The sequence below is a fragment of the Stenella coeruleoalba genome, assembly GCF_951394435.1.
Source record: "Stenella coeruleoalba genome assembly, chromosome: 11".
Classification (NCBI taxonomy): Eukaryota; Metazoa; Chordata; class Mammalia; order Artiodactyla; family Delphinidae; genus Stenella; species Stenella coeruleoalba.
Genome location: NC_137157.1, coordinates 26,326,758 through 26,350,265, shown reverse-complemented (window position 1 = coordinate 26,350,265; position 23,508 = coordinate 26,326,758). Strand labels below are relative to the sequence as shown.

General features: G+C 46.2%; 1 protein-coding gene across 1 annotated transcript in view; it reads left to right on the top strand.

The window, feature by feature from the left end:
• The window catches only part of PLXNC1 (plexin C1), a 141,882-nt gene that overhangs the window by 115,534 nt on the left and 2,840 nt on the right, over positions 1-23,508 (top strand). The window contains exons 22-30 of the mRNA XM_079937189.1: positions 2,785-2,962; positions 5,207-5,310; positions 15,061-15,115; positions 17,547-17,578; positions 17,678-17,785; positions 18,837-19,000; positions 20,784-20,931; positions 22,420-22,560; positions 22,657-22,731. Of these exons, the coding sequence (XP_079793315.1) occupies positions 2,785-2,962; positions 5,207-5,310; positions 15,061-15,115; positions 17,547-17,578; positions 17,678-17,785; positions 18,837-19,000; positions 20,784-20,931; positions 22,420-22,560; positions 22,657-22,731 (1,005 nt within the window). The remainder of the gene's footprint in view (positions 1-2,784; positions 2,963-5,206; positions 5,311-15,060; positions 15,116-17,546; positions 17,579-17,677; positions 17,786-18,836; positions 19,001-20,783; positions 20,932-22,419; positions 22,561-22,656; positions 22,732-23,508) is intronic.

Genomic DNA, 23,508 nt, shown 5'->3' with positions numbered 1-23,508 from the left:
GACAATAGTGCCCTTTAGGTAGTCACAGACTGTTATTTCGCAAATACCTATAAAACTATTAAACAGGCTGGGGTCGCTGTAGCCCTGATTAAAAGGGCCTTTTCATTTGTCTTTATCTTTGGAAGCCCTGTGAAATACATTAACCACCACTACTGCTACTGGCGAGACCAACTCATAGAGAAATACAGGGAGACACGGGCAAGTATACTCAGACCGTACAGGGCAGGACTGACGTTTGCCCCTCCAGGAATCCCGTTTGTGCTGGGAATGCAGCTTAGGACTTTGGTTATAGTCTGATCTAAGGTTCCTGGCGGTCCAGAGGGTTCCTGGGCTGTAGGTGGGACAGAGAGGAGGAGGGAGGGCCCAGGGGGTGGGAGGGACCGAAGCTGAGTGGTTCAAGTTGCCACCCCTGGCTCTCCATTTACAAGCCGGGTCCCTAGAGGCACAGGCCTCTGTTTCCTCACTCAAAAAGTGGGTATAATAATAATACACCCTCCTGCCCCAGGATATTGGGAAGATTAAAAGAATCGTGTCTTGAAATGTGTTTGGCAGGGTGCCAATAAATGTCACTAAAAAAGGAGGTGAGGAGAGGGCTCTGGCCTGAGGCTTCTCTGCCGTGGTTCTCAACCTCCACCCTGCTTCTCGCCCACCCAGTATGTCAGTGTTTGCTAGCTATCAGGAGTCCCGCATCCCTGCCCAGTGAGCCACTGGCCCAGAACACCAATGTGCTCTGAGAACAGGCAAGGGAGCCACTCTCTGTCCCAGAAAAAAGAAACTCTCACAGGCCAGACCGAGACCACCACTTAACCTCAGACTCCAGCCTCCACTGATTCGGAGTTTCATCTGAAACTCGGTGAGGACTGCACCAAGGTTTACGCTCGCATAATTATAGACTGGATTGGAGGGGCAAGATGTAAAGGCAGTAAAAAGAAGTCGTGCCTCTGAGCACCTCCCCAGAGCTTCAGAAGCCCCTTCTCCGTGTCTGGGGTCCTTAAGTCCTATCTCCTGAGTCAGACACTGTTCTAGGCGCGACGTGATTAATTCAGTTCATCATCACGGGAACCCCGGGAGGCAGTTACTGTTGTTGTTCTGACTTTACAGGTGAGAAATCTGAGATACAGAGAGATTACCCAGCTAGTTAGCGGTGGGCTGGGCTTGAACCCAGGAGTCTGACCCTGGAGCAGGTGCTCTGCCCCGTTCTCCTTCGGGCAGCTTGCTCTTTACTCTGATAGAGATACTGACCGTGGAGTCAGGGTCCCAGCTGCTCAAGGCCGCCTGAGTCTGTTTCCACATGAAGGCATACTAATACTAACAATAATCATAGTGATAAGTTATATGAAATAATAACATGCCTTTTATTATTACTGTTATCATTATCATCACCATCGAGCCTTTCCCAGCAGCCTGCCCCGTGCCAAGCCTTTGGCATGCGTGATCTTATTTAATCTCGATAGAAACACTAGAGGCCAGGTACTGTTCTTTTTTTTGTTTGTTTTTGCGGTACGCGGGCCTCTCACTGTTGTGGCCTCTCCCGTTGTGGAGTACAGGCTCCAGACGCGCAGGCTCAGTGGCCATGGCTCACGGGCCCAGCCGCTCCGCGGCATGTGGGATCCTCCTGGACCGGGGCACGAACCCGTGTCCCGAACCCGTGTCCCCTGCATCGGCAGGCGGACTCCCAACCACCGTGCCACCAGGGAAGCCCCAGGTACTATTCTTATACCCATTTTAAAGTTGAGTTAACCCTAAGGGTCCCCATTTTCCACATTATTTGTGTTTTCATTTTTTAAACATTTCCATTAGTTAATCATTTTACATTCCCTCACTGCAGCCAGGCTCAAACACACGAAATAATCGTGCATTTCACACCACACCCAGGTCCCTCTGGCTCCATGATTACCAGGGTGGCTTAGAATCTAAACTGTATATTGTGCTAATTACAAAATACTCTCAGCACTTCCCTGAATCAGTTCCCCCAAGGATCCTGAGTATGTAACTTTGTTGTTTTAGATCGCTTTATTCTTAGGCAAAGTAAACCTGAAATTGCTCTTAAATTCCTTTTGAAATATTCCCTAGTTCTGTGTTTTCACACATTCACCAAGGCCTTACTTCTCCCATTAGACTGATTCTGAGGTTTTGCTGCACTGGGAGAATGTTAACTGACAAAACCATAAGTAATGGCACTGAAATGTAATTAATGCAAGAATTACAGTACAGGGTGGGGATCTCAGTGTTTTAATGAGAGCTCAAGAAACTGCCTGTCTGAAGCAGTTGAAAGTGGAGGGGGAGAGGCACGTTACTGTAGGTAATGCTGCATATTATGAAGTGACCTCTTTGGCATGATCAATACGGAGACCTCATAACCTACTAGGACTCTGTGGTCCTGTAATTTAAAAGATAGTCACCAGTCTGCCCTCATCTACTGTGGAAGCTTTCCAATTTTTTTCTTTTTTTGAGGATGAAATTAGAAATCACCGTTTTTAGAGTATTTATATGTGTGTGTGTGTGTGTATATATATATATATGCATATATATATATATTTTACTCTCAGATATATTTATTCAATGCTTGCTCTGTAATGAGAGTTTTACCTTTCTGTTTTCCTTTCCATTATCCCCGAAAAGAATGGATTATGGAAAAAAGTTTAAAGTGGTATAATGCGATACGGTGTTTGCTAATGTGCTGTCAGAGGTATTAGTAGGACTCGCCAAGGTTTGTGTCTTTTATGATTGCCTTTCCGATTGCAATTATCTAATAGACTTGGAAACCTGTTTGTGTTCTTGCAGGCATTAACCGTCACCTTTGAAAAAATCCCAGAAAATGAGAGTGCAGATGTCTGTCGGAATATTTCAGTCAACGTTCTTGATTGTGATACCATAGGTCAAGCCAAGGAGAAGATTTTCCAAGCATTCCTAAGCAAAAACGGCTCTCCTTACGGACTTCAGCTGAATGAAATTGGTCTTGGTAAGGTGATACGGGAGCTGTTTTGTCCCAATCCCCTGATGAGCATCCTTTCCACCTTCCCTCCTTCCTGGCCCCCCGCATGTAAGCTCTGTTTGGTGAAGCTTACTAGCCTGGGTTGTTCCCAAACGGCATGTCTAGAGGCCAGGAGACTGCATGGTTCTCCCATAGGTATCATGACTCCTTTTCCTAGAAAGCAGGATCCTTCAAAGATGCTGTTTTGTTTTTTGTTTTTTCTTCAATATTATGTTTGTAAATCAGATTCATGAGATTGCTAACCCTGAGACCAAATGAATTCACCTTGCACCAAGAAGTACAGAAAGGTGTCAACCTCAGGCCCTCTGTATGTGTTGTGTTTCACATTGGCATTTGATTTGTTTGTTGTGACACTGAGTGTGTCATTAGCGGGTGGCTCAGACTCTGGGTGTGAAGGCTAGAAAGGTCATCTTCCTCTCTGCTAATCACATCCTGCATTAAGTATAGTCTCCATCCTCCCCCAACATGAAACAGCATCTGCTCTGAATTCATTTTCGGGCTCTATTGGTATACTGCAAAGGCGAGCATATGCGTGAGCGAGCTAACAGGGCTCCACTTCACTCAAATGTTCATCAACATTTTAAAGTTGAGCTCCACGCAGCCCTCCCAGGAGACTGTCGTGGGATTTTATAGCAGATAATGGGACAGGAAAAAAGAGTAAAATCGCCAACAGTGACAGACAGCATAACAAGGTTCATCTCTCTTCCACGTACAGTTGTAGCCTCCACTAAGCAGGCAATTAAAATCATCCCACCGGGCCCTCTAAGTCAGACTCTCTGCTGAAAGGCCATTGCGAGAAGCCTGGGGGCGGGGTCCGGCACATTTGAGTGAAACCATGCAAATGTATAGCAACCCCAAGACCTGGCTTCAAGGAAAGCAAGGCCACTAAAGCACCTCTCAGCCACCTCTCTTCTGCTTCCTTCGGTTGGCTGGACTATTGGGCACTTCAAGACCATGTGAGCTCATTTGGGTAGACGCAGGGGCAAAGGGCAGCCCCGGCCAGGAAACCATGACGTGACCCAGGGCCATCAACTTCCTTGCCCTGAGCCTACGTCTCGAAGTATTGCTCTGACTACCAAGGAGGTGCCCGCTTGGAGCAGAGGACTATGGGAAAACGGCCCGGTGGCCTCAGTCCTGCCACTGCCTGGTCCGTAGTATCATCCTCACACCATCCAGGGTTTGTGCCCATCAGGTGTTCCTGGCCTCCAATGTAGCAGAGGCAGGGAGCAGGACGAGCCCACTAGAAGCTTCCCGTTACAGTCTGATGGCAAATGGCTTCTGCATGTCTGCTCATCTTCCAAACTACCTCCGCGGCTAGCCCCAGAAAACTAAGGCAAAGCCTTAGAAACCAGCCATAAATTGTGTTAAAATCCAATACGAGAAGCAGCTGTGCTGAGACCTCTTATAGCAGAGGCTCACAAACTCCAATGCCCAGAGGGGCAGGAAGTATTATAAATAAGGGGTGTCAGCCCACCTGGGATAATGGGAAGTGGTGGGACCCGACTTAACTGGAAAAAGACACCTGCCACGTAAGGGGGCAGTGCTACTTAGCTTCAGCCCATGATTGCCACGGGGGGCCGGTGTGGTCAGTGTTACCAGATGATCCAGTTTTTTAAAAGAGAAATCACAGATCCTAATTTTTATGTGCAATCTTCCAGTCTTTAAATGTTGGTGCTGAATTGACATTAGAATAGTAATAAATGAAACATGGTGCAGGTTCACAACAAGAAAAAAACCCACATCCATGGGCCACATTCTGACCCTAGGGCACAAGTTGGCCACCTCTGTAAAGGAGTTGAAGCCCATGGCGTTGGCATACGAGCCCACCAGCGCACCGCACACGGGGACCGACGGAAGATAGTTCCCAGAGCACCTGCTTGTGAACACACAGGTGTGGGCATACAAGCTTGCTTTTGGAATTTTCTGAAGAGCTGAGTCTCTCTGAGGATGCCTTATTTCGTCTTCCTTTCCAGGCTTGGCCTCAGAGTAAAAGCTTCAGGGAAAAGTGGTCTTACACGTCAGAGCCCTAAACACAAAACAAAACCGAAGTCAGGCTACCAGTCTGGCTGATATGTCTTCCAAACCACTTTATTTGTTGTAGCTAGTTAGCAACATAAATAATAATTGCAAAAGTGACAGGGTAGCATTTTACATTCCTCATTGTCATGTTAAAAGAGAACAACATGCTCTTTCTTTTTTTTTTATTCCCAGAGCTTCAAGTGGGCACACGACACAAAGAGCTTCTGGATATTGACAGCTCCTCTGTAATTCTTGAAGATGGAATAACCAAGCTAAATACCATTGGCCACTACGAGGTAGGAAAAGATTTAGCACCCACCAGCTCCTTCCTCATCCCCAACCCTAACCGGATTAGATCATCAACAGGACCACATAAATTCTTATTACGAGACTCTCACCCATTTTCTGGAATCATTTGCAGGTTGCTTATTTCTGGGTCAGAAGTTTTCCTTAGTTGCTCGTGCTCTGCTCATTTCCCGGTACCCCCTCTCCCAGAGCTGCGATTTTCATGTAACCCAGTCATTCTCCATCCTGCGGTTTAGGTCGGAAACTTCACCCTTACCAGATTCTCTGGCCTGTTCAGTGGAAGGGGTACTGTTCAGCTTGACACTGAACAGAGCCTCTAAAAGTTCTAAGTTGCACTGCTGTTCATCAGTGAACTTTGTGTAGGGTCCTTGGTTTCTGAAGAAGATCTCCATTTCCTGTTTGTTTGAAACATTCAGCGATGCCTCCTTGGCCTCTGACCCACATGCTGGGTGAGTGTTGAGGTGGGTGAGGGGAGTACGTGAGCTGTCAGAGAGCTGAGTGCCCGAGAAGCCTGCCCAGAACCAGAGAGGGGACGCAGGGCAGGTTTCGGAACACTCCGGCAGGCTGGGAGTCATTCAGCAACATTATCAAATCTTTGTTGAGTACCTACTCTGCACTAAGAGCTGGGGCTGCACGCAAGAGGAACAGAGGCCAAGTCTCTGACCTCACGGAGCCCTTGGCCCCGGAGAGAAGGGGTGGAAAGGGAAGAGGAGACGAGGAGTAAGGCAACACCTTACTACTACTAATACTAGCACTGTTACTACAACACGGTGTGATAGTGCTGTGACTCGGAGCATCCGAGAAGGCTTCCTGCAGGAAGCAGTGACTCAGCTGAGACCTGAAGAGTGAGCAGAACTTAACCAGGCCAGCATACCCAGCAGGGAAGGGAGTGCATGCTGCTTCTTCTGCAGTAAGACTTTTAGACTGGCTAGAACTTGAGAGGGACAGGGGTAGCAGTGAGAACCAATAACAGCCAATGTTTACGGAGCCCCTACGCTGTGTCAGGTGCTGGCCTCTGCCTTTCCCTTTATTTCAGCTCATTCTATCCACAGCGGTCCTACGAGACAGGGACTACTACTAACCTGCTTTATAGATGGGTGCACTGAGGCTCGGGGAGGCTTCCTAATAGCTAGTCCGTGGCAGAGGCAAGATTGGGATCCAGATTGTTGGGCTCTAGGGTCCACGGCTTAACCAGTACCTGCCGTGGTTTCTCACGGAAGAAGGCCAGAGAAGTGGGGAGGGAGGGGAGAAGGGGACCGTGCAGGCCCAGCAGCTTCTTCAGGAGTCTGGATTTTATCCCCAGCACAGTGGAAAGCCATTGGGAGATCTTAAACAGGGGAGATTTGCGTCTCAGAAAATGACTGTGGCTGTGCGTGGAACATGGATATAAGAGGTGCAAACCTGGAAACAGGGAGACTCGTTAGAAGAACCTCAGGTGAGAAATGATGTTGACCAGGAATGACACAGTGGCCCTGGAGATGGAGCCAAGCAGATGGGCAGAAGGTGGACACCATGAGCTGTGTGGCTGGGAGAGAGACTGCGGCAGGGGAGGGGTCAGGAAGGCATGGGGCTGGCTGGGCAGATGCACAGGTGCTCTTGCGGAGACGGAGAAGACAGGGGAGTGGCTTCCCAGGCCCCTTGGAGAGTAGGCGCCCCGCCTTTCATGGCTCTAAGTCCCAGGGAGATGTGTCTGCACCAAGAAGGTGTTTGGGGCCTGCCCGGCTTTCCCCTCACCCGGAAAGAAGCTGAGGCTTCTCCTTGAGCAGAGCTTCCTGGACGGCAGCTGGGAACAGAGGGCACCGCAGCCTTGGGCTCCTTGGCTGAACGGGTCTCAGAGCCGGTTTGGAAATAGTTGCTTTGGGTGACCCGTGGGTGGGTGGTGCCCCTGCAGCCTTTGCTGGAGGGCACCAAGCAGAGAACGTGGCAGGTTAACAACTTGCTCCTGTGCTCCCCCTTCTGCAGCTTAGACTTTCCAACCTTGGGATCATCTTGCCGAGAGCTGTCGAGCTTAGCCTTGGGAGTTTATAAAAATCCCCAGGGAACTTTCTGAAAGTATGTATTCCTGTCGGCGGGCCACATTCGGACAAGCAGTGCCCCAGGGGAAATATAATGGATGGAAGGAGTCAGAGGTGGAAGTGCCTAGGGGAGGGGGCTTATTATGGCATCAGTCTGAAGTTCAGAGTTGCAGCCCGGCTGCAGTCTCCTCCTCTCCCTGTATCTGGGGAGTGAGCTTGTCTTGGCAAGCCTGGCAGAAACACAGCCACAAATGCCCTCCTTTCGCGTCTTGACTAATGTGCTGGCGTTGCTCAGCTGTGCAGGGAGGGCTGGACCACCCTGGTCAGGCTTCTCAGCGTCCCCTGGCAACTGTGTGGTTGCTCAGCTGTGCAGGGAGGGCTGGACCACCCTGGTCAGGCTTCTCAGCGTCCCCTGGCAACTGTGTGGCATGGGGTGGGCCCCAAAGGAAGGGGGTGTGGCCACTCACTGGCATTAATAGGAAAAGGCAGGCCAAGACACTCCAGCAGGGAGAACGAAGAACCACCACCGCCGTCTGCAAGGCAAGGGGAAGACTGTCAGGGGAGATAGGACATCAGTCTTCACTGGAGACATCGGCTGCACTAGACACCTATCTGCTTAAGGATGATAATGAAATTAATCTGGCCTGTAGTCACTTCCCATCCAAATGATTTATTGGCCTCATACCCTAGCATTGCCACATGGTGGTAATAAATGACAAGACTAGGACACAAGGGCTTAAAGGATTCTCCTTATGTTGAAAAAGCTAAGCCGTAAGGCAAATAAACGCAGAGAGCTTGAAGGAAACTGGGGAGGTCATCGGCGCCGTGCTCTCTGTGCCTGGACCATCTCAAATGCCCTGGTTCTCAAAGGCTGCTTGAACGAAAGCGCCCAGCACCGCCCTCGGCCGCCTGCATCTGCGCTCCATGTGGCAGCACCCCTGCACAGTCAACGTTTGGAGTCATTTGACAGGGCTGAGCCGAAGCTCGCTTTTGCCCCTGTTTCATTAAAGAAAAATCTTCTCCTCAAACACATTTCCCTCCAAAGAGACAGGATGCTAATTATCACTCTTATTCATTTACTAAAGCGCTCTAGTTTGAATCACTGTAGGTGCTTGAAAGTGAAAAACTATATTTCAGTTAAAAATAGGGTCTAACTCAGAGTTTTAAGTGATTAAGACTCATCTCCCTCCAATTAGCCCAAATTAGTTAGGTTTTAAAGTTAATCTTTAGTGACGGCCAGTTCCTCCTGCTATCTAAACAAAGTCCCCTCTGCTGGAGTGCGAGCCTCTCTCTTCTTGCCTTGTTCTGTCCTTAGGGCAAATAGAGTGTAGCTGGTCTCCTCTGAATGATTTACTGTCTGTATATTTGAAGAACAGGTTTCTAGAGGGGATCTGAAGGCAGAGCAAAAACATAGCATCTCATGGACCAGATTGCCAGCAATGCCCTGTCACCAGCAGGATGGCATCCTTGCCAACCCTGGGCGTCGGCACAGTTGCTCTCCACAATGATGACAGTGGCAGCTGGTACCCAGCACTTGTCGTGTGCATAAGCGTGATTCACGTTGACACAACCTGTGATGAAGGTGCTTTGATTACCCTCATTCTCCATCAGATGAGCACGGAAGAGGACAGATTTCTGCTCCAGTCTCGTTCTGTCCCGGGCAGACAAGGGGTAAAGCCGATGCCTTTACAAACACGTGAAGCCACAGGCGTTTTCTCCACTATAAAGCACTCCGCCCTGGTGCTTCCTTAACCGGCCACCTCTGTGTGTGTGTTCCCTGTGAAGGGGACTGTGCTGTGCTCTGGAGCTGACGAGATCAGTTGTGTGTGTCTGTGTGCGTGTATAGAGGGTGTGGGGATGCTTGCCCGGTGGGACTGAAGCAGGGTGGCTTCTCCCAGTCCAGGCTTTCTGCACCTGCCCCGCCGTGTGCCCTCTTGCTGGACCATGTTATTGCACCCACACGCAGCTGTGGGGTAGCATCAAGTGTGCAGGACAGGTGTTGTGTCCGGCAGGAAATGTTCTCTACAGATCACACTTCTCGTTCTGAGCTGTGAGGTTTTGAGGGCAGAAGATACGTTTAACCACCGTGTCACTGAAGCATGTTCCTCCTAACGGGAGCGCGCCGGTGCCCAAGTGGTCACTTCTAACGCCAAAGTTGTCATTCACATGACATTTAAAGCTCATAGGAATGTTCCAAAGGGTCTGCTTGGGTGAAGTCAGTGGTTCTTCAGGTCAGGTGTCTCATCTGTGACTCTAAGGGGCTTGGACTGTCTCTAAAGGTCTCTTACAGCATGAATGACTTCAGATTCGTACTTACTAGACACATGGAGTGCTTCCTGTATACTGGGCACTGTTCTAGAAGCTCTTACAAAGAGTAAGTCCTTTAGTCCTCTGTATAGCCCAGTGAGGTAGACACTGTCATTATTCCCATTCTGAGGCCCAGGGAGGCTGAGAAACTTGGCCATGCTGCCATGCTCTCCTCAGTGACGGCCCGAGGCTGGAAGCAGATGAAAAAGGAATTGCACAGAGACCATGGCTCTGCTCAGGGCCACAGGGATAACCTTGCTCAGAGCCAGCCTTGCAGCTTGTGCTCCTAGCCTCTGAAGCAGCCTGGCTGGAGAGCTTATGAGAAATTCTGGTAGTTGCCTTCTGTGATGTCAAAATTAAAAGGGTAACCTCTTTTCAGATCTTATGATGAATCTCACGTCTGTGAGTTTATCAAAATGCTTCCTTCTAATCCCACTCTGACATCCTTTAAGGCCAATATTCCTTGAAGGCGACAGTAGTTACCTTCTTTCAGAAGGGAGGCCTCTTTCAGGCATCCAAGAGCTGACAGCTCCAGCCCAAAAAACGCCTGGGGAGCTCAGGTTCCCAATCGCCCGCACACTGGTGGAGGCCAAGCTCCCTCCCTGAGACTAGCTCAGGGTTCCAGCAGTCCTCAAAGGGGTGTTTGCTTCTGGCCCAAGGCTAATTCCAGGCACACAAGAGAGAAGCAGGAGCTGTACTGTCATTTTCACTAGTTTCAAGAATCCTTCAGAGCTCTGTCCTGGGTGTCAGGAACATCCTGGGTGATTTGACGTGTCTGTTGAGAATGTTCTGATGGGCCCCTTCCAAACAGTCCAATGAGCACCGAGCCTCCTTTTCTGAAGAACTGAGCAAGGTTATCCCTCTGGCCCTGAAGAAGAAAATAGATTCCTTTTTCAGCTGCCTCCAGCCTTGGGGTGTCAGTGAGAAGAGCTGAGGGGAAGGCGGGGAGAGCAGTATTGATGAGTGGTTGCTGGGACAACACGAGTTGAATAGGATTCTGTTTTCACAAAATACCATTTTAGGAATGAGAGACACCAGTAAGGGCTTCCACGTGGTGCTTTGTATTGACTATTGTGTTTTTAGACTTAAGGAAAAAGTATCATGGTATTTCAGACCCTATTCATAATTTTCCATAAAACTCTTAGGCTAAAGTTCCAGCTTTCCTCTTGGGCTCAGTCATTTGAAATGGCCAATATCTGACCATTTTTTACTTACAAAGATGGCAGTTTCATCAGGTTAAGTATAAGTCCAACCTTCCATTTCTAGAAAATCTGTTTTTATGGCATCATCTTCAACTTGTGGCATACAGATAGTATTTTACCACGAAGAAATCCCGCCTTTACTTGCAAATGGTTTGGGGGATATGTAGCTTCTGTTTGTTTGTTTTTAATAAATTTGTTTTTATTTTTGGCTGCGTTGGGACTTTGTTGCCGCACGCGGGCTTTCTCTAGTTGCGGTGAGCGGGGGCTACTCTTCGTTGCAGTGCGCAGGCTTCTCACTACGGTGGCTTCTCTTGTTGTGGAGCACAGGCTCTAGGTGCGCGGGCTTCAGTAGTTGTGACACGCAGGCTCAGTCGTTGTGGCTCGCGGGCTCTAGAGCGCAGGCTCAGTAGCTGTGGCGCACGGGCTTAGTCGCTTTGCGGCGTGTGGGATCTTCCTGGACCAGGGATCAAACCCGTGTCCCCTGCATTGGCAGGCGGATTCTTAACCACTGTGCCCCCAGGGAAGTCCATAGCTTCTGTTTATTTCAGGAGCAACTTTAAATTGATGACATGGGTCCATCTCTCCCTTTGTGGTCACAGCTCATAATTCTGATGGTGGAAAAGTCTGCAGTCCTCTCCACCTCTTTCCGACACGGGCCAGCCATCACTGGAGGGGTGTGGCCTCGTCGTCGTTTTGAATCTTGGAGCATCATGAGACTGGAAGGAATTGAATTTGAAATTGCCTGTGTACCAGTTCTGCTCTGGGCTGGAGAAACATTCCTGCCACAGATCCATCTAGTGACATTAATCTTTCGTTGATTTAATTTGGTTTTCATTCTTAAAGTAGGGGCCAAGAGGACGCTCCCTGCCTCACGGGAGTACAGGAGGATTAATGATCCACTCTTAGGAAAGCATTTGGAGCTCCTCAGATGGAACAAACAGCATCATAGTTTTAACACTTCGGATTCTGTGGCACTTTTCAAAAAGGCATTTCTGTCCTTAACTGAGCAGCAGCTGACTTTTGTGCCAAATAGAAAATGGAAACCTCTCCCCCCACAAACATCTGTAAACAAACTAGTTTTCTGTCTTTACAACAATGTTAAAGTGTCACGTGGGGGAAAAATGTTCCAGCCCTAGAGCAGCTGTGAAAGTTAGCAGTACACTTGCACACATACATGCTCAAACACACACACAACTCAGCCGCTAATAAAATGCTTTTACACTTGCTCTCAGGAGATGATTTCAGAGTAAAATTTCCCCGGTACAGGCTGCGTGTGCGATGTCTTAATGCCCGAGCGCTGTGTCAGCAGCGAGTCGTTGTCAGCTCTTGAAAAGACGTTTGAACTCTTGGCTGTGCTCCTCCTTGGAAGGTCCATCCGTGGTGTCTGGGACTATAAAGCAAGGGTGCTTGCTTTTGGAGAAACAAAGCATCTGACAGTAGCAGAGTATTGGCGTAACACTCATCAGGGTCCATTTGGGATTCATTCTTTGACAATTACCCAGAATGAATCACCAGCTTCCTTTTTTAAAAAGGTATTTATTGGCTTAGAAACAGAGCATATCCAGCTCTTCATGGGGAGGAATTCTGTAACTATGTTCAAACATTCTCATAAACTCGGCGTCTGAGTATTGCTAGGGGGGTGCCTGCACAGAGCGTTTACTTTAATTGCATCAAATATGGAGGAGAGCTGACAAATCAGCCAACAGGGTCGCTCAGTGAATAGCTCAAGGGGAGAAGAGAGGACGTTTGGTAATAATGGCAGAGTCCAGGAGCTCAATAAGAGTTTAGAATCCGTGCTCGAGATACTTTGCAGAGGCCAGAGGGCCCCTGCCAGCCCCTGCCCAGAGCCCCCTCCCTACAAGATGTCCTGAACACCAGGAGTTGGAGGCCTCTGGCCTATACTTAGTGGCTGGCTGGACCCTGTGCTCAGGGGCCCCCTCTAGGGCTGGCTCTCGTGCGTGTGCCTTCCTCTGTGGGGACAACCTGCAAGAGATTAGGCTTTAATCCTTTGGTGTTTGCTGAACAGGTTTGTACATTCTGATAACCGGTGTGCTGCAGGCCAGAAGAGAAATTCTAAGGTTCTACTTTTTTCCAAGCGGAGGGAGGCCAGGTCCAAATGAATATTAGAATTCAGAGCAGCCTTCGCGCTTTCAAGTGCGATGTTCAGAAATGACAGGGTTGATCTTTCAGCCACATCCCAGAATGAAGGTGAAGATTTGTGTATCCCTGACCTGCCTCTTCTTATGGCCCATTTGTCTTAACATTTTTGTGGACCAGCCCCTCAAAACAGTTTACTCCTCCCAGGAAGCAAGGCCTGCTCTCTTGTCTCTCAGCATCTAGTCCCCCTTGGCCTGAAGAGGCCTTCTTCCCCTGGTTGGGTGTGGGGAAGGGGTGCACAGAAGGCCATTGGGGCCCGGCTTCCACGGTCCCAAAAAGCCTCAGATGAGAACTCTTGACCTTATCTCCAAAAGAGGCTATACATTGGTGTTGAAATTGTGTGTCAGTGTGGTAAAAGCATTTATTTGTCAACTGCGTACATTTAAAATCTGTGACAGTTTTTTAACAGCTGTGTTGAGATATAATTTATATACCACAAAGGTCACCTCTTCAAAGTGTACAATTCAGTGGTTCTTGGAACATTTGTGGAGTTGTGCAATCATCACCACAGTCTAATTTTAGAACATTTTCATCAACTCAAATAGAAACCCTGAACTCATTCAGCGTCATTCCTCATTCTTCCAACTCCTGTTTTAGGCAACTAGTAACCTACCTTCTGTTTGTATACATTTGCCTATTCTGTACAGAATTGGATCTTTTGTGCCTGGTTTCTTTCCCTTAGCAATGTTTTTGAGGTCCATTCATGTAGCATGTGTCAATACTTCTTTCCTTTTATTGTATAGCAATTTTTTTTGTAGTGTATTCATTCAGCAGAATAATAGTAATTTAAAAAGGATGAACTACTGGTCGCTGCAACACCACAGATGAACGCTGTAGACCTTATATGGACCCCATGCTGAATGATTCCATTTACATGAAGTTCAAGAACAGATAAAACTAATCAATGGCAATGGAAGTCAGAAAAGTGATTACCCCTGGATGAAGATGGGGTGCTTACTGATTGAGAAGCATAATAGGGGTACTTCTTGGGACCTTGAAATATAATTTTATATCTTGATGTGGGCGGTGGTTACACGGTATGTACTTAAGTGAACGTTCTTGAGCTGTACACTTAATAGTAGCACTTTCCTGTAAGTCATGCTTCAATTTTAAAGTTTTTATTTAAAAGTACATGCATTTTTATGATTTTTACAAGATTCTTTTAAAAAATAAGCAATACCTGCAGAAAAGAAAACAAATTGTAAGTGTACTACTGGATGAATTATAAAGTGAGCCTATCTTATTTATAACTTCCACTCAGGTCAAGAAACAGAGCACTGTGGGCACCACAGAAGCTCCCTCCTGGACGTTCCTAATCACCACCCCCCTTTCTCTTCTCCAAACAGTTAAATCATAGTTTCGACTGTTTTAGCTAAATGAGAATGGAATCACACGGTATGCATTCCATTTTGTCAGGCTTCTTTGGCTCACCGTTCATCACTGTGAGGTTCATGCATGTGGCAAGTAGCAGTAATTTGCTCACTTTCATTGTTTTATCATAGCCTGTTTTATGAATATACCCCAAATTATTTATTCATTCTACTGTTGATGGTTATTTCCAGTACGGGGTGTTTACAAAGTTTATCTCAGGATATGTACAGGTGTATACCTAGATGTGAAACTGCTCTGTTACCAGTTTATAGGTTTTTGAAAACTTGTTTCAGCATTTCTTAATATAGTAGTAACCCCCAAAATGAAAACGGCCCGAACATCTCCTGTCCCCTAGAAGCTGAGATGCCTCCCAGCACAGCTGGGTCCTCCCCTGGTCCAGGGCTGGCCCACCTCCTATCGGCCCCACAGCATCCTTTGAGCACTTGCCTCCCTGTATCTCATGGCCTCGGTCTGCCACCTTCACAGGACCGCAGACTCTTTGAGGGCAGAGACAGTGTCTTGCTTATCATTATAGCCCCAGCCTCCAGTGCCCAAAACATAGGAATTCTTAAATATTTGATAGAATAAGTGAGAGAATATAAGATCCACCCAGCCATCTAATTCCTGGGTAAAGTTGAGAAATACATCAAATTTTGAAAACTCATCTATTTTTTATCTTTGCTTTCAGATATCAAATGGATCCTCTATAAAAGTTTTTAAGAAGATAGCAAATTTTACTTCAGGTAACAGACATAATGCTATTAACCTTTTGTTCTCACCCCACTTTATAAAGCATCACTTTTTGCCTCTCTCGGATGTACTGTCACAAAGATGAGATTGAGTGGTTGCCAGGTAATTCTCTGAGAGAGTGGAGGAAAGCATTTAGATCTGTTTCTGGTTCTGAGAATGTGAAACCTGCAAAGAGGGGGACAGGAAACTGTAAACAGTGGTTGCCCCGGCTGCCCGACACTGAGGAAGTTGCTGTCATTAACCACCCTAAGCTCAGGGCAGAATCTTAGCCACTGTAACTCTTTTCCAACTCCTCAGTAGGATGGGGGCTAACCGAGGGGATCCCCCTGGCAAGCTGAGCGAAGCCCGCAGATTATCACACAGCCCTGGAAGCTCTGAACACACAAGATAATTCACTTAGCCCAAATCTCCTAGTGACAGACCAACTACAGAGGGGGCTTTGTGAAAAATTACTAGGCCAGTCTCTGAACTCTCTTCTACCTCCCCGCCAGCCTTGGGGCAGGAAAACACTGTGACAGTGCCTTGAGGAAATCCCTAGGTCCAGGTTCCAGGTTTGTCTCCAGAGAAATTATATCCACGCAAGACAGTCAGTCCTCAGCCCCCAGAAAGGTTCTGGGTCTCACCAGCAGGACCTGTTCACACACACAGCTGGAGGTGGGACTTTCTGATTCCTGGATTCAGTGCTAGGAGCAGCCTGGTAGGTCCCAACATCTGGTGAGTGCAAATGAAGAATGCAGGGCTCCCAATTAAATAGGATAACTTGGTAGGTTGTAGGACACCCTGTGGGGAACCCTGCCCACCCCACATTCCCCCATCCATCATTACGTCAGGCTATAGTGAGAAACCACCTTGCAGAAGGCGGCTATCTTTCTGGTCTAGGGGGATTGGTGTCTTTGTGCTGTTAATAAGTGCAAGAGCTGTGTATTTTAGGCTTTAATGACTGGTTTTTTGAGAGCTTGTTATTTAGAGATCTTGCATTTGGATCACTTAATGGGACTTCAAGGCAGTCAAAAACACCTCTGCCTCCTCCCTGTCCAATCCAGTGGACACTGGATCACCCTCCAAACCCTTGCCCCTCTGTCCTTTCATCACCCACTGCGTGACAGTCCCAACCCAGCCCTGGATGAACCCAACTTCTCACCTTTCCCGACCCTACAGCTGGGCAGCCACAGGGGAAAGGCCCACGACAGCACAGTTGGAGTCACAGTAAATTCCCGTCTTGACCAGGACCCTCCACGTAGCCTGTTCCCCCCCCCCCCGTGCTTCTGCTTCTCGAAGCAACCGACTGTGTTCTCCATAATCCCACCTTCTCTCCTCGAAGCTCTGACGCCCCACTGCTCCCCTGACTATCAGCAGATGACTTCACCCAGTGCTTCACAGAGAAAACAGAAATCAGAATTCCCTCAACAGTGTGCACTAACCCTGCCTCCCTGCCTGTGCCATTCCCTCCTCCTTGCTCCCCTGACATTCCAGGGCTGCCCTTCCTCCCAGCAAGGCCTGTCTCTCACCTGGGCTTTGGATCCCACCCTCCTTTCCGACCTTCTGAGCATTCCTACGCCACCACCAGTGATCTCTCCTCTCACCTGCACTTGCTTTCCTTCGCTCGCTACTGTATTTTTCCACAAGCATTTCAAGGTATTCTAGTCTCTAATCTTCAAAACAAAAAACCAAGTGCTTTAATCCTTCCCTTCCCTGCATTTGCCACTCCCTTCACAACCTCGTTTCTTCCCAGAGTGTCCTCACTCTGTGCTGCTCTCCCACCTGCTCTATGACCTCCGCCTTGCTGCCCTTCTCTCAGATCCGAGATCGCCTTCTCTCCCACCACAGGGCCTTTGTACCCATTCTCCTCCCCCATTGGCCTGGCTCATTATCCATTCATTTAGGTTCAGTCCCGACATCCCTTCCTCAGAGAACCTCCCAGGCTAGGTTCGTCTCTTGTTACATACTTTCCTAGCATATAATTCTTCTCCACAGTTCTTATCACAAGGATATGAATTAAATAATTAATTGTGTAATTAGTAAGTCTCTCTCATTGGCTAGGATGTGAGTTCCATTAGGTGAGAGCTAGGTCTGTCTTATTCATTGCTGTTTGCCTAGTAGCCCCTGGCACACAGTAGGTGCCCCAGCTCTAGCTGACCTGAACCTCTCCTACCCCACCCTGAAGTGATCGGTCAGCCTGTTCCAGGGACAAGGAACCTGCTTCCCACTCCAGTCCCTGGCCCATCCTGTCTTCAATAATGTTCTTAAGGTCTTAAGACACAGCAAGGAGGTTGGGGGGGGGTGCTGTAGCTATGAAGAGCTCAAGTAGGAGGGCTCAAGTAACCTCTTCTGTTTATAGCACAAATGGGGCATCTTATGAGAAGGCCAGTTACCGTGGCTGTTGTTTTAATGGACTGTTTCTCTCCCTCTTTCTGTGGCGTTCAGATGTGGAATACTCAGAAGACCACTGCCATTTGGTGAGTTCAGGCTTTCTTGTGCTCCTGCTGAAGCGGATGCCTTCTGCAGCACGAACGGTCTCCTTGGGTAATGCTTCTTCTACTCTGTCTTCCCTTTAGATTTTACCAGATTCGGAAGCATTCCAAGATGTGCAGGGAAAGAGACATCGAGGGAAGCACAAGTTCAAAGTTAAAGAAATGTATCTGACAAAGCTGCTGTCGACCAAGGTAAACTCACTGTTCTGGGAGCGCTTTTACGGCTACCTTGGGGGTGTATGATGTGTTTGACTTCATTTCCACTGAAGTGTGAAAATGCTACAAATCCCTTGTGCCTTCTAGCAAAGCAAAATGAAAGTTTGAATTGTAAACACTTCCTACCCCCTTCTTCTTCTGTTTTTACAAACTGCAAAGATAAAGCACTTTACAAATTTCCACCATAACATCTTCAGTCAGGGATTTAATATTGTTCCCAGTCCCTTTACCCACCATTGCACTATTGTTATATTTTTAGGTGGACAGCATAATTATTCCTTTTTGTTTACTTGTTATTATAGGTGAGCAATAAAACTCCCTCTTTGAGTTGCAAATAAAATGAAGAGGGGGGAGGTCATTTTAAAACTAAGAATTCTGTTCGCATATAAAAGTGTCAGATATGAAAGCCCATGGAATACCAAATTGGGAGCAAATTTTACTTTATCTGGCTTTTAGTGGGATTAATGGAAGTCTGTGGTGATCCTTTTTTTTTTTTTTTCTGAAATGACTCGCAATGTAAATGCTATTATCTAGTGGGTAGAGGACAGCCAGAGCCTCTTGATTTTCTCATCTGTCCCACAGAGCTCTGCCTATTTTGTTTTAGTAAAACACTCAAATGCTTTGGAAAGTACACAATAAAACCCTATGATGGAAATACATGCAACAGGAAAAGTTCTGGGAACCGAGCAATACCACTTGAGTTTTTCTAGGCTGAACATAATAAAAGCCAACCGTCTGGGGCTTCTTGGTTTATGTATACAGACCTCCAACTTACATTTCAACTGCTAGAGATGTCTAAGGTAGCCTCCCTGTTGACTAAACAGTGTTATCAGCAAGAAGCTTATGAAGCAGATCTAAACCTGGGCATGGATTTTCAGGACCTTTGTCTAATACTGTGAGTGTTGGCCTCATTTGTCGATTTTACATACTTTCTGTTTTGTAACTTAGATTTCATTTTTCATTGTGTTTTCAAAACCACCACCCTATTTTTTTAAATCTTCCAAGTCTGATGTGCTCTGTCTTTCAGGTGGCAATTCACTCTGTGCTCGAAAAACTTTTTAGAAGCATTTGGAGTTTACCCAACAGCAGAGCCCCGTTTGCTATAAAATACTTTTTTGACTTTTTGGATGCCCAGGCTGAAAGCAAAAAAATCACAGATCCTGATGTTGTACATATTTGGAAAACAAACAGGTGGGAACAAACAGTAGGTGATTACTGTTTTCAAGAACCTGGGTCAGAATCTTAACTAAAAGAAGGGCATGGATGGTTACAGAAGGATTCATTTATCCCTATCTTAGAGTTTTTTGGCTTGGTAAGCTATCATGTCAAAGCAGTTTCTTGTTGTTACTATTTTTAAACAATAAACAAAACCATTCCTGTGCTGAGACTCCTAGTCTTTAGGACAAAGAAAATAATTATCTTTAAACAAGTTTAGCTTGACCAGTAAAAGATGAGAAATTAATATTTTGTGGTTTTATCATACAATTTTCCATTAGAGAAGACTCTTAAATTTGTCCCTCAGAGAATTACTCTTTGCGGTTTCCAAGCTGTCTATTTTGTATAGAAATTTCTCCTTTTATTTGATCAAATGCCATGAGAATTAGTCAAAGGGGGGGTGTATTTTGTTTTGTTTTTTAATACTTTAAGCTGAGGCAAGGCATCCAAATTAAAATTTCTCCTCAGTAAAGAAACATGGCTCATTACCTCTAATTGAAATACTCTGTGCATGAGGTGAATGAGAGTTAGTTATGATGTAATAGAACTTCTCAGTGCAGCCTCAAGCCCTTCTAAGCATTGGGGTGAAGCCAGACCATTTTAAATAAGTGTTAAAAGCTCCAGGTCTATCCTAAGTCTCTACTCTGGCTCCCTCCCTCCCTTTGTTCTAGCCCCTCCTTCCCAGGCCCTGCTTCTCCCACACCAGGCTCCGGTGCTGCAGGCGACAATTTCACTGTGAAGACAGCAGCACACGAGCAGGGGCACTAGTCAGGACAGGAGAGCTACCGAGAGGCCCAGCAGCCCATATGATGGAGGGAATTAGCTAGGCCACAGGACCCTGAATGACTTCCAAGTTCATATGCAAATATCTGAGTACCGACTGTATACCAAGTACTGTTTGTTAGGTGTTGGAGATAAAGTAATAAACAGACAGAAATCCGTGTTCTTACAGCGCTTGCATTTTAACAGGTAAATTGTAGTACGTTAGAAGTCGATTAGTGCAGTGCACAGAGTGGGGAAAAAAGGACAGAGACAGGATAGGTGGTCAGAGGCCTCAGGAGATGACATTTGGATCAGGTCTTCAAAGAGGGCACAAACCATGAGGCCGTCTGGGGCGAGACCGTTTCAGAAAGACAGACAAAAGCGAAGTCCTGAGGCACAAGCCTGCCTGGTATGCATGAAGAAGAGGAGTGACGAGGCCAGTGGAGTTGGGGCGAGTAAGGTGAAGAGTAGTAGATGAGGGCCCAGGCCTAGGTCATGCAGGGGTTTTCTCCAGAGAGGGGTGGAGAGCCACAGAGGGTTTGGAACAGAGGAGACACAGGACCTGATTCTGCTAGTACCTGTGGGAGAATTAACTTTTGGGAACTGGGGGGTAATAATCTAGGTGAGAGATGACAGTGGCTTAGGCCAGGGTGTAGCACTTAGAGGGGGTGAGAAGAGGTCAGGTTCTAGAGATCTGATGAGACGTTCTCATTGGTAACCATTAGCTAATATAATCTGGAACTTTTTGTGGAGAAAGTTCTTGTCTTGTCAAGGGCCACTTTCAGACTTCTCCAGTCCTCCCTTTCAGTAGCTCTGACAGTTTAACCCTTTCTTGTGCTGAGTGATGCTGCCATCTGTTGCTTGGTATATTTGGCAAAGCAGACTTGCATACTTCAATGACAAGGACAAAAACACCCGTTTACAAACTGTGATAAACAGAGCATCTGCCTCATATGAATGGCTGTATTTGAAGAGAGATTTCTCTCTTTTGGAACAGCCTCCCTCTTCGCTTCTGGGTAAATATCCTGAAGAACCCTCAGTTTGTCTTTGACATTAAGAAGACACCACACATAGATGGCTGTTTGTCAGTGATCGCCCAGGCGTTCATGGATGCGTTCTCCCTCACAGAGCAGCAACTTGGAAAGGTAAGGCCCAGCTTTAGGATTTCCTGTATGTATTTCTGTCTTCCTCGTAAACATTCAAATAATAAACCATACCAGCTAAAAAGAAAGTCAGTGATAGTCACTGAAAATTTGCTTTTCTTCAAAAAATCTCTCATTTATTTCTATTTTTAACCTAGTTTAAGTGAAAACCAAAATAGATCATCTCCACCCTACTGCAGACTCCGCCTGTGAAAACCTTTTGTTTTTCTTTGTTTCCTAGAAAAATCATCTACAGGCACTAATAAACTATGAACCCGAAGTATGAAACTATTGAAATTTGCCTAAATTAATTCCATCTGAATATACCTAAAAGCGTCTATTTGAATACAACAAATTTCTGATGGGGAAGAAAATCTTGCCTGAGATTTCTAATACCTCTAGTTTGTCAGTTTACAATCAAATCAATATTGTAATAACACCCTGAAAGGAATTCAAGGCAAAGATCAGGATGAGGCATTCTGTGCTCTGGGGAAACTGGCAGAACTGGCCCTCAGTTAGATATTTTCAAGAGAAAATTTTATGAACTCAGTTTCTTGAAATCTTCCCATACTTAGTTAATGGTTTTAGTGCATTTCTAAGATATCTGTTCCTCACAAATAGCAGTAAACTTCAACCAAGATGTGCACATTTGACTGCACATCCCCCCTCCCTCAGATCACATATACAGGCCTCCCCCCCTTACCTCTTCCAAACAGTGCTCACAGCTTTCTGAGAGGCTATCTCCTGGGTCATAATCCTCAGGTTGGCCTGAATACATTTTTCCATTTCTTTCTTAGATTGACTATTTATTAATTTTTCTTTGACAGTAGATGTTAATTTTGTCAAAATTATAACTTTTAAAAACAAATCTTCATTTAAATTTTAATATCACTGTTAAAATTACTTAAAAACATTCAAACTGCCAGGGAATTTTTGCAAAATGAGACATCAGAGCCACCAATACTAATGACCATGCTCTTTCCTGAGGACACTGGAAGAGCTTTATAATCTAATAAAATAGAAGGGACAAGCAGGAAAATCTGCCACTGCCAGTTACCTACCACGTTCATGGTTATATAAAGGGCTCAATCAGACCCACACTCAAACCTTTTATAAATGCCAGAATTCACTGGTGGGTGAGGATGAGAGCAAACGTTTTAATTCAGGCTTTTTACAACTATTAGTAATGAACTATGATTGCAGTAAGTTCCATTGTTACAGTAACTCAAAATCATGCAAAAATAATAATTTCAGTTCTTTTATAAGAGGAAGGCAGAATATATTAGCATTTAATCTGCCTGAAAATAACAGTGACTCACCAGAAGTATCTGGATAGCAGTCAGTCAGGCAGTCAACAACGTTTATGAAGGCCTGCTGTGTGAAGAGTCCTTGTTACCACGAGATAATCGTGGTGGAGGTTCAGCTACACTGGTACTCTTATCAATTCCCTATGGTTTTTTAAAAACTCTTTTGGCGGTGGTTGTTTTTCAGGAAGCACCAACTAATAAACTTCTCTATGCCAAGGATATCCCAACCTACAAAGAGGAAGTCAAGTCTTATTACAAAGCAATCAGGGATTTGCCTCCATTGTCATCTTCAGAGATGGAAGAATTCTTAACTCAGGAATCTAAGGTATTGTTACAAAGTAAAAAGACTGTATTTGGATATTTCTTAAAAAAAAAAAAAAAGCCACTGCAGAATCTCTCAACAAGGCTTTATTTCTTTAAGAAACATGAAAATGAATTTAATGAAGAAGTGGCCTTGACAGAAATCTACAAATACATCGTAAAATATTTTGATGAGGTAAGATTTTAAATAACATTTTAAAGAATAGATATGAATCAGTCACCAGAATTTGGTTATAAAGCATTCTGTAGGTCTCAGGACAGCTCTGGCATCCCAAATGGCCAGAAAGGGAGGCCAGGAAGCCTGTGTGAGATGGGGGATCCTGGCACCAAGCCAGACCCTGCGCGTGGCTGCTGCCCCTCATAGTTTTATTATGCTGCTCGCCTTTGGACCAACCATTTAAATTTGAGTTAATGGGGCCTGTAGCCATACTGGCATACTTAACTTTGATGAGTAAGTAGTGGTCCTAATAAAAGGGGCCTGCTTATGCTTGGTTGTAATCTGCTAAAATGAAAGCTAAGCTTGTTAAATCGCCTAGATTCTGTATTCAGTAGTTAAAGTATGACATATTTTCTAACTTAAGCAACTATTTCAATAAACCATTCTCCTTTATGATTAATCCTCCTTAATCTGGATTTTTTTCTTTGGGAATTCACACAGACACAGTCATCAGATGCGCTGTTTCCAAATATGTTAATTCCCCCTTCCCTGATTCCCCCCACTCAGTCATGCTGGGACAGGCTATCCATGTCAATGGTGAGAATAGCTCACCAATTCCATTTGCTACTTGAAGATCAAGTGAAGCACTAAGGTAGGGTAGAGGCAATGAGTTCCTTGAACATGATAAGCATCCCTCTTTCCAGGGGTCAGGGGTTAGAAGGGAAGCACTGGGGAAGGGAGGGGAGAGGAGGGACTACACTGCCCAGGAGGGGAGGGGAGGGAAGGGAAGGGAAG